The sequence below is a fragment of the Henckelia pumila genome, chromosome 1 (assembly GCF_033568475.1).
Source record: "Henckelia pumila isolate YLH828 chromosome 1, ASM3356847v2, whole genome shotgun sequence".
Taxonomy (NCBI): domain Eukaryota; kingdom Viridiplantae; phylum Streptophyta; class Magnoliopsida; order Lamiales; family Gesneriaceae; genus Henckelia; species Henckelia pumila.
In genome coordinates, this window is record NC_133120.1 from 87,938,746 (window position 1) to 87,950,264 (window position 11,519).

At 40.8% G+C, this 11,519-nt stretch overlaps 1 protein-coding gene across 1 annotated transcript; it reads left to right on the plus strand.

Annotated features, from left to right (window-relative positions):
• Positions 1-328: 328 nt before the first annotated feature.
• On the plus strand, positions 329-10,684 carry LOC140883844 (uncharacterized). Its single transcript, XM_073290444.1, has 8 exons — positions 329-671; positions 1,020-1,231; positions 1,690-1,971; positions 8,009-8,131; positions 8,773-8,923; positions 9,340-9,560; positions 10,202-10,238; positions 10,326-10,684. Exons 1-8 carry the CDS (start codon positions 377-379, stop codon positions 10,442-10,444), a joined length of 1,440 nt encoding a protein of 479 aa, XP_073146545.1. The 5' UTR covers positions 329-376; the 3' UTR covers positions 10,445-10,684.
• The last annotated feature ends 835 nt before the right edge of the window (positions 10,685-11,519 follow it).

Genomic DNA, 11,519 nt, shown 5'->3' on the forward strand with positions numbered 1-11,519 from the left:
GTTTTTAAAATTATTTATTTATTTATTTTGACAGTGGTTATTGAATTATAAAAAATATTTTTATAAGTTTGTGTTATAAGATAAATAATATATTGATAAATAATGTAATAAATAAATAAAAATATTTAATATAGTATTTGATTTGATTGATAGATAATAAGTTGTTTGATTTAATTAATTAAAATTAAAATTTAGGTAATATGAAAAATTATTATTTTGTTTTTTAATAATTAAATATAATAATTTAATTGATTAATATAAAAAAAATAATTATTAATACATAAATACATTGATTAATAATTTACGGAATACGTCTGTTTTTAAGATACTAGTCTCCAGAGACTGTCGAGAGTGGAGGGTGAGGGCCAGTAACAAGATGAGCATTTCTACCCCAACTTTCAACGATCATTCCTATTTACATCGCCAGAATTCATGTTTCAAAACTGCTTTTTCTAGTGCGAGAAATGGTGGAACAAGGTCGCTGACTCTAGTTTCCTCAAGCAGCTACGGAGGCGGCAGGGTGCCGGCTGGAGATGACGTCATCAGGTCTCCGGTGAAGTTACTTCGGCAGGTTCTGGAATCTCCAGGGATTCATCTGGGCCCAGCTTGTTTCGATGCTCTCAGTGCTAAGCTCGTCGAGAGAGCTGGTTTTGATTTCTGCTTCACTACTGGTGAGTTGTGTGATTTCTATTGATGCTTTCTGGGCTATCACGCACTCTTTTGAATTTACGCCAATTGCCACATTGATGGGTGGATTACTGTTCTATCACAAAGATTGCATTTAAGTCTTGTGAGAATTTCAAGTTATTTCGTAATGCGACGACTGTGGCATAGAATTTCCTCAGGGATTTTGCCATAACCTGTCGTGAATGATCTAGTATTATTTGGAAGGCGTAAGCTGTGCTTGGTGTGATTTGTTTGAAATCCTTCATTTCGAATTTTTTGTTCCAGGTGAAAACTATGAGTTCCATACCATGTACCATTTGATAGGGCGAATAAGCAATCTATTTATTTTATAGGATTCGGAATATCAGCTGCCCGATTAGGATTGCCGGACACTGGACTAATCTCTTTTGGAGAGATGGTGGATCAAGGACGGCAAATAACTGGAGCTGTGTCTATACCAATTATTGGGGATGGAGATAATGGATATGGGAATGCAATGAACGTGAAGAGAACTGTCAAAGGATATATCAAAGCTGGCTTTGCTGGAATTATTCTCGAAGATCAGGTTAATACCACTGAAAATATTTTTTTTCTGTCTTTTATATTTTATTTTTACCTTATTTCATTCTCAATTCTTACCTTTTGGATGTGTGACACTAAGAAAATAAAGTTGGCATTCTGAAGTGTTAGCTGGCTTCATTTTTGTGGTCTTATCTTAAATAAGCTTGAAAAATATTTTAGTTTTTAAATACTTAGTAAAACCAAATTTTCCTTTTGGCCAGTAATTCGGCAGACATGAACAATAGAGGAAAAATTGTTGTTGGTAATTTAATATCTGGCAGTAATCATTTGTTGCAGTCATAGAAGCACTTATTGTTGTCATCGCCATCAATACACTGTCTATGGTCATATCAAAGTCCTTTTGCAGGGCTTTCTACCAAACCCCAATATGATTAGTTATTATATTTAAATACCTTGTTGATATTTTCTTCTACTGCTGCTTTTAAAGGAGGTGTTCTACAGGTTTCTCCCAAGGCTTGTGGTCATACACAAGGTCGAAGAGTTGTTCCTAGAGAAGAAGCAATAATGAAAATAAAAGCAGCAGTTGATGCTAGAAAAGAGAGTGGTTCTGACATCGTTATAGTAGCACGGACCGATTCTCGTCAAGCTGTGTCACTTGAAGAGTCACTTTGGAGGTCTAGTGCTCTTGCTGATGCTGGAGCTGATGTTTTATTTATCGATGCCCTTGTTTCAAAAGAAGAGATGAAGGCCTTCTGTGAAGTTTCCCCATTGGTTCCAAAAATGGTATGACATATTAGTTAGTGAATTAGTGCCTATACATCTCATATTTGCAACTCTTACATTTCTCTTGTTGGACGTATGCAAATTTTGTACTTTTTGTTTGAAAGCAAAACATAATACATATGCGCGCGTGCGCTCCCCTTATGTCCTAGGTTTTAGTCATAAAAATCCTGCACGCTCATTTAGCATTTATCCTGAATGAGCTACCAATTTTTCTGGAACTCTGAAAAAAATTATCTGTTGTTTCCCTAACTATTTTGTTGCATTTCTCTCATTTCCTTGCTGTGACAAAATGCATAGAAGCATTCATTGGAGCCTTGTTCCAGACGTTGCAACTGGATAATAGGACGTCAGGACGTGATTGTTGTCCTGTTGGGAGTGGCAGATAATCCTGCAGATATTAAAACATTCTTTGCTTGTTTCGGCACATCTTGATCAGAACTTCTTTTCCTCTCGAATTTCACCAATTCCATCCAAAAAAGTTTATAACATTCTCATGGATTGTTTTTTGCTGATACGTTATTCTGAAGAAAGAAGGGTGTTGTGATCAAATAAATGAATACCTTCAATACAAGATTATCCCAGAGATTCACTCTGTGCACACTCCCTAGCTCACGCTAGTCTCACTCAGAAACAGACGTAACTGAATACCCCCCATCACCTTTCTCACCCCTTCTTATTCTTACGTGTGTACACATTTTTGATTATGGGCTTTCCTTTGCTAGTTGGGCCCATAACTGCCTCTGCACTTGTAACTCCTTTGCTACTTGGGCCCATCACTGCCTCTGTACCTGTAACTGGGCTTTCTTTACTTTGGTCCATAACAATTCCTTCCCCCTCAAAACGAGTCTTGTCCTCAAGACGGAAGTCAGGAAATTGGGCAATGAAATCTATAGCGACTTCCCATGTGGCCTCATCGCTATTTCTCCCCTTCCAACGAACCAACAATTCCCGGACAAAAACTCCATGTTTCTTCTTCAGCCTTTGGGCCATGATCTCTTCAGGCTCAAAGTCAGTGGACATATCTTGTTCTAACTCATGAGGAAGGTTAAGTGTCTGCTCTGTGCTGCCCACTGCTTTCTTAAGGCACGACACATGAAATACCGGATGAATTCTAGAACCTGCTGGTAATCGTAATTTATAGGCCGTCGCACCCAACTGTTGAATCACCTGGAATGGCCCATAATAACGGGCAGCAAGCTTTTGATTAACCCGCGAACACACTGATTTCTGTCTATGGGGTCGGAGCTTGAGAAAAACCCACTCCCCCACTTGAAACTCCACGTCCCGCCTTTTTTTGTTGGCATGCTTCAGCATTGATTGTTGAGCACGCTGAAGGTTGTACTTCAATTGTCGAAGGATCTCATCCCTATCTTGTAGCTCGCTTGCTACTGCAGCCACAGAGATTTCCTGCGGCAAATATTGTAGAAGGTTTGGAGCTTTTCGTCCATACACAACCTCAAATGGGGTCATACCTGCCGCGGTTTGAAATGCGGTGTTGTACCAAAATTCACACCATGGTAGCCACGATGCCCAACTCCGGGGCTGCTCTGTCACAAAACATCGCAAATATGTTTCGATGCACTTGTTGAGAGCCTCGCTTTCCCCATCTGTCTCGGGATGGTACGAAGAGCTCATTTTAAGCTTAGTACCCTGCATCTTGAAATATTCTTTCCAGAATAAACTCATGAATACGGGGTCCCTGTCACTGACAATTGACTTGGGCACCCCATGCAGCCTCACTATCTCCTTAACAAAAAGTTCAGCCACTGTTCGGGCAGAATATGGGTGTCGCAGCAGCGCAAAATGACCGTATTTGGACAAACGATCGACAACCACCATAATAACATCATATCCTCTCGACTTCGGAAGCCCAGAAATGAAATCCATCGCTATATCTTGCCAAACCACCTCCGGAATGGGTAGTGGCTGTAGAAGCCGTGCAGGAGTCAAAGCTTGATACTTTTGCTGCTGACATATTAGACAACTAGCCACAAATTTGTAAATATCCTGCTTCATTCGAGGCCAATAACACACCCCTGCAAGGCGCTTGAAAGTGCGTAATGCACCCGAATGCCCTCCTAAAGGTGTGGAATGAAATTCTTCCAAGAGTTTGTTGATCCACGGCCCGTCTTTTGGAAGTACCAATCTGTTCTTGTGCAACAACCATCCATTTATTACGGAATAGTGGAACGAGGGGGGCTCATGAGCCTGTACCCTGCGTTTGATCTCCCTTAATATTGGATCTTTGTCAACTGCCACCCACAACTCTTCGCTCTCCCCCCATTTTGGTAGAAATACTGACTTCAGGTCTTTTGTTTCATATTTTCTGGACAAGGCATCAGCTGCCTGATTTTGCAGCCCTGTCTTATATCGAACTTCGAACTCATACCCCAAGAGCTTAGTAAGCCAATATTGTTGGTCTGGTGTTGAAATACGCTGAGACAAAAGCGTTCGTAGTGGTTTGTGATCAGTCAAAACCACAAACTTTCTGCCCAATAGGTAAGGCCTCCAGTGTTGTACGGCCAAAACCAAAGCCATGAGTTCCCGCTCATATGTGGATTTAGATGTAGCTCGATCCGCCAAAGCTTTGCTGTAGTATGCTAGTGGTTGCCCGTCTTGCATTAACACTGCCCCTATCCCTACTCCCGATGCATCACACTCGATGACAAACTCCTTCAAGAAATCTGGCATACGCAGAACCGGTGCTGTAGCCAAGGCTTGTTTCAAGGCGTCAAAAGAACTCTGGGCCGCTGCATTCCACTTGAAATTATTCTTCTTCAACTGATCAGTAAGAGGTTTAGCTATCTTTCCGTAATTACGAATGAATTTGCGGTAATATCCTGTGAGCCCCAAGAAACCCCTTATGCCTTTTACTGACTTGGGCAGTGGCCACTGAACCACACTCTCCACCTTCTTGGGGTCCATCGACACCCCCTGATTAGTGATAATATGACCCAGATATTCAATTTGTCGTAGCCCGAAATGACATTTTTTTTTATTGAGCAGCAACTGATTTGCCTCCAACACACCTAGAACAGTGCGCACATGGGTAACGTGCTCTTCCCAATTCTTGCTGTATATGAGGATATCATCAAAGAATACCAATACAAATCGTCGAAGAAAAGGTCGAAATACCTCATTCATTGTAGATTGAAACGTGGCGGGGGCGTTCTTCAATCCAAAAGGCATTATCAGAAACTCGTAATGGCCCGTATGAGTTCGGAACGCTGTTTTCTCCACATCCTCCTGTTTAACCCTGATTTGGTGATACCCTGACTTGAGATCCAATTTAGAATAAATCTGAGCCCCATGCAACTCATCAAAAAGTTTGTCTACTACTGGTATGGGATATCTGTCGGCCACCGTGATATCATTTAAAGCCCTATAGTCGATACAAAAACGCCAGCTCCCATCTTTCTTTTTCACCAATAACACGGGACTAGAGTAGGGGCTGACACTTGGCTGAATCACCCCTGCCTTTAACATCTCGGCTACCATCTTTTCTATCTCGTCTTTTTGATTGTGCCCATAACGATAGGGCCTGACTGATACCGGGCCACATCCATCTTTTATGTGAATAGCATGATCCTTCTTCCTTTGCGGTGGCAGCCCATGAGGTTCCTGGAAAACCCCCTCAAACCGTTGCAACAGTCGCTGAAATTCATCTTGCTGCCCTAAGTTGGTGGCGTCGCCCTTGTGCTCGTCACCTGCCTCCCACTTGGGCCACACCATCGCACACAACTCTATTTCCACGGTTTTTGCCAAAAATTGCAACGAGACAAGGGTCCTGTTCAGGGTAGGGTCCCCTCGCAACGTTACTTTCTTTGAGTCCCATGTAAAACACATCTGAACCAAATTCCAGTTGACCACCATATCTCCCAGCGTCCTTAACCAATCTATGCCCAAAATGACATCAATCCCGCCCAGTTCAAACACATACCCCTCAATGAATATTTGACATTCCCCTAAGTCCAAACTCAATGCTCGGCAGACACCTTGACAAGGTACACGCCCACCGTCTCCTAAACATACCGTGAACTTGACAGATTCATCAATTTCCAACCCCATGCCCTGGACCAAGGTGCGAGAGACGAAATTGTGGCTGGCTCCACTATCCACCATCGCAATAATCGTGGTACCCCCCAACTTAGCTCGTAGCTTCATAGTCTGTGGATGGTTAATCCCCCCAACCGAGTACAGTGGCAACTCGATGGTATTGTACTCGGGGTTTTCCTCCAAGCCCTCACTCGGCAGTGGGTCGATGTCAGCCTCTCCCAATTTCTCAAATCCCTCTTTGTCGTCCCCAAGTTCCTCATCCTCTGCAAAATAAATCACCCACATAGATTTATGGGCACATCTGTGCAGCGGATGAAAAGGCTCGCCGCACTTGAAACAGAGCCCTTTCTCTTTACGATTCAAGTACTCCTGATGTGAGAATATCCTCCCTTCTTTATTTACGGGATTGTTCGGTCGTGATCTCACCCCTCTGTCCGGCATAGTGTTAGGGCGTGAATTCATGGGAGAGGGCACTGGGTTTGGTTTCTTTTGAATTGAATCGGGCCATATACCCCCACGATTACTGTTGTGGCCTTGGTAGTTGGTTTTGGGCCTATCTTTCTCAAACGTTTGGGCCCGCCCCATCCAGCTGTTCGCATAGCCCCCTCGAAAATCACTATTCTGGCCCAAAGGATAGGGATTCATCCTGCCACCAGACATCTCGCCCCACAATTCATCCTCAGCCCACCGAGCCAAATCCATGGCGCGAGCAACCGTGCGAGGATCGTGAATCCCAATCTTCCGCCGCACCTCGTCACGTAAACCACTCAGAAAATAACCCAGCCCTTGTTCCTCCGGGAGATTACCAATTTGAGCCAACAGAACCTCAAATTGTTCGATGTAGGAAGTCACCGTCAGATCTCCTTGGTGCAAAGAGGCTAATAACTCGTAAGGATTCGCCGCGCGCTTCCCTCCATACCTCTTGATCAATTCATCCACCAAAGTGTCCCAATCTAACTCGGGAAACCGTGATCGTGTCCATCGGAACCAGTGGACGGCAGATCCCTCCATACACATGTAAGCGAGTTTCACCCTGTGGTCTGGGGGCGTACCTTGGAGCTCAAAATATTGCTCAATCTTGCCCAGCCAAACCAACGGATCCCCTCCTTCAAACGATGGTAGTTTAATTCGTTTCAACGCCTGGTGGAACTGGTGTGGCCCCTCGCGCACATGAATCCCATTTACTTCGCCAAAGTGCCCCGATGCATGATCCTCGGTATGAATCTCCCCATGTCCTCCCTTCTGACCCTCCTTGTTTCCCGTTTTCTCCCGCAACAGCAGTTGTTCCATCAGCGCCTTTACTCCTTTCAACTCTGACACAGATTGGTTTAATGAAACAACCTCATCCCGTACCGTCAATAGTTCCCCTACTGCCTGAGAAACCATCGCCACATCGCCCTGTACCTTGGACATCCCTTCCTGCAAACCCATGACCGACCTTTCCAACGATTCCACCTTTGCCTCCGAACGGGTGCTGGCCATCGCAACACAAAGCTCCACTTCGATCCGGCAGGTCGGACCAAATTGTTGTGATCAAATAAATGAATACCTTCAATACAAGATTATCCCAGAGATTCACTCTGTGCACACTCCCTAGCTCACGCTAGTCTCACTCAGAAACAGACGTAACTGAATACCCCCCCATCACCTTTCTCACCCCTTCTTATTCTTACGTGTGTACACATTTTTGATTATGGGCTTTCCTTTGCTAGTTGGGCCCATAACTGCCTCTGCACTTGTAACTCCTTTGCTACTTGGGCCCATCACTGCCTCTGTACCTGTAACTGGGCTTTCTTTACTTTGGTCCATAACAAAGGGTTGAGCCGTAAGAACTTTCACTTATGTTAAATAACGACTCAGCAACTGATGGATTCTGACTAGCAATTTAGATCTTTGTTTCTGCTAACGTCGTGACATTATTATTTAACTACATTCCTGTGTTGTGGTTGAAACTTTACTTATAGTTGTATATCTTGTCCAGGCCAACATGCTTGAAGGGGGCGGAAGGACCCCAATACTTAGCCCTATGGAGCTTGCTGATGTTGGATACAAAATCGTGGCGTATCCATTGTCATTGATGGGTGTGTCCATTCGTGCAATGCAGGTGGGTTGGGTCTATAAAGTGAATTAAAAACAACCATTGGCTTTGTCCTATGGATTTCCATGTAGTTAGAAGCTGGAACCGAGTGTAAACACACAAATATGAATAATCAAATATGAATAATGTCAGCCAAGATTCTTGAAATTCTCAAGTGACTTATAAATGATGTTGTTTTAGTTGTGGTCATCTGTGAACTAGTTGGAGTCTGGCCTCACTCCTCGTCTCCTAACATCGTTTCATTTTTTTTTCCATGTACTCTATATACTGCTAAAATTTTCAGTGCTCTTCCCTGATAAAAGGCAATCAAGTCAGTGTGGAGAGTGAGTCTGGAGACATAATTTCTAGGGTTGAGTTTGAAACTTGTATTCATATACTCAAGTGAAATTACTGTATACATTTAGCGACTATCATATTCTGTGCACTTGGTTTAAACTTAATTGTCTCCTCATCAATATTTGACAATGGACGCCGGGGTTTAATTCAAATATTTAGTTGATCCGAAAACTATCTTCTATCCTCATCAAAATTGGTTTAAAATCTGACCATTTCACTACCCTTTTTTTAGCCCTGGCGGATGTGTATCCAGTCCTATCATTTGACATTGCTAAGTTCACTGATGCATAAATTCATCGACTGTCTTGCAGGATGCATTGATGGCTATTAAAGGAGGTCGCATGCCTTCTCCCGGAAACATGCCATCTTTTGAAGAAATTAAAGAGATTCTGGGTTTTAATACCTATTATGAAGAAGAGATGCGATATGACACCAAGATCAACCAACTCCCTATAGAGAGAGGTAGTCCAAAAAAAATACTGCAGAACAGTTCTGGTAGTTAAAGCATGCATTCTCTCATTGGATCTAACAAATTGGCATTCTACTAAAAATTTCTGATACTGGTCACAGTATTATCTCTTTAACCAGAACAATTTATAGTTCTCAGTGTGATTTATTATATGCTATTTTTGTTTGAGTCAAATAACTGGTAAACGACAGTGATGCAAAAAAGTACAAGACATCCAAGAAATTGTGAGGTATCCCTTTGGAAGTTCTGAGCATATTTGAAGATCTTGATGCGATTTATTTTTCAATAATCTCACCCAATCATTTCAAGAGATACAGTAAAGTTTTCCTGCGCGTCTTTTGAAAATTTTACTTCACTAAATATAGTATGCTATCAAAGGCCCACATGGAAACATTTATTTAAATCGCAGGTTATTCCTCAACAAGCAGCACTTCTCATTCTACTCAACACGATGTGGATAAGAGCAATCAGGGTGCCTATGAAGCTGTGGTGGAAGTATTAAGTCCTGAAAAGTTCCGTAACTTTGATGCAGATGGTTCTGAGGGTCCTTTCTCTGGCATTTGGTCACGGAAGTTGAGAGTTAAAATAACTGGACGAGATGGATCTGAAAGACTTGATGTTCGAATACCAGTATGTCTTTTTGTTCTGTTTCAAACAATCAACATACACATTAGGTTTTGCTTAAATGATTTTATCTTTTGATTTTTTCAGCCAGGATGTTAGCTCAGTTAGTGAGTACAAGCCACCAATAACCATGTTTAGCCAAATTTGCTATTTTCTTGTCCATGCCAAGCTCAATTCTGTAGGCAGTAGTCTGACTGGTTTTCGCCAATTTTTTTTTTTAGTTTTTTTCACTTTGGTTGTTTACTTGAAAAGTTTTTGTTAACTGTAAAATCGGAGTATTCAGCTACGCCCTGGACTACGACCTGAAGAGGCCGATTTACAAATCACATTCAAAATATAGCTTTGTAATAGTTTCTGATCATTCTTCATATGGTAGAGCTTAATTATTATCCGTTTCTACCGCATGTGAGACATAGCGCCCTTTATTATATCGAAGCTTATCGGGTAGTTACATATTTCGTAGGTAAACCATGAGCCAATATTTGGAAAAACCTTTTTTCTTTGAAAAATGCTGTATTTGAAGTACATAATTAGCTGGTCCGAACGTCAAATTCTTGGTTGAGAATTCTCCGGGATGAGGCGTGTATTTATCATCTCAAGTTGGCTTGTGATCTGATTCCTACACATTTTATCTTTCGTTTTCTCAGGCAGGCTTTTTGAATGGAATTACCAACACAATTCCAGGTTCTGTCTAGATAAAAATTTCAGTATTTTTTTCGAAATCAACCACCAAAACTATATGTGAAACGTATACTGTTTGCTCGTGCACAGCTTTTGGGGGCATAAACTTGAAGGCGTTGTTGGATGATGCTGCTTTAGAAGAAGGCGGCAAGCAGTTGTTGGATTTCAAAGATAGAATGGGTGACAGAATTCAAGTCTTTCTGGAGTAGATTTTGGTGACCAGAATCTCCTCGATTTGCATATGAAGCTTATTTATTTTTATTTCTTTTTTCTTTTGATAAAATAACTATCCGAATCGAAATCTTATTGGAGTATAATTTATAGGTCTCCCAATAATTTGATTTATGGATTATCTTTTGTTTTGGTCTTACATTATGTAAAATTTTGGATTTTTTCTCCGAGCAGGTCAATGTGACCCGATCTCTACTTGTATAGAAAAATAATATTTTGACAAAAAATTAATTCTTTTATATAGGTCGAGTTAAAGTTCCGTCACACAAAGTTAATCTGTGACATAGGATTTTTTTTGTTTTTCTCGCTGTACATAATGCAATATCCATAAGCTGTACACAATTTAGTAATGGTTGAACTATCGACGAATCGGGTTGCTCATGTTCTAGCTGATAATGTTGTTTCCATGAGTGATCCGATGGGAGGAACGTCTCGTTCTCCTACTTTGATTTCTCAAGCTGTCATTCCGGAATTGGTTTTATGAACTTTCAATCTCGTTGATTTAAATTTTAAAAAAAAACAACGGTTGGCACATTCTGTGGAGGTCAAAATGGGTAACACATAGAAAATATAGAGATATATATAATTATTAATTATCACGTGAATCACAGAAAATGATATCAAAATGTGAGAATTTTTTTAAAGGTAATTGTCATAATTTTTTTATTACAATTGTTAGAAAATTTTGATTATATTTTATTCTTGTTTTTTGAATTTATATATTATCATTATTATTATTATTTTACCACAATGAAACTTTCGAGTTCATGATGTTCGATTTAAAATAAATTATTTCCTCTAAAAAACCAGGCAAAAACTTCTATGAGACGGTCTCAAGGGTCATATTTATGATACGGATCTTTTATATGGGTTATCCATTAAAAAGTATTACAATTTATGTCAAAAATATTACTTATTAGAGTAACACTCTTATGAGACGGTCTCATCCGTGAAACGGGTCAATTATACAAATATTTATAATAATAAGTAATACTTTTTACATAAATTATAATACTTTTTAATGGATAACTCATATAAAAGATCCGTCTCATA

Excerpts from the sequence above, each read along its gene's own strand:
- LOC140883844 (XM_073290444.1), top strand. The coding sequence starts at position 377 with ATGAGCATTTCTACCCCAACTTTCAACGATCATTCCTATTTACATCGC. Across the intron at positions 1,972-8,008 it reads CCCCATTGGTTCCAAAAATG|GCCAACATGCTTGAAGGGGG; the intron begins GTATGACATATT and ends TATCTTGTCCAG. Across the intron at positions 8,924-9,339 it reads CCAACTCCCTATAGAGAGAG|GTTATTCCTCAACAAGCAGC; the intron begins GTAGTCCAAAAA and ends TTTAAATCGCAG.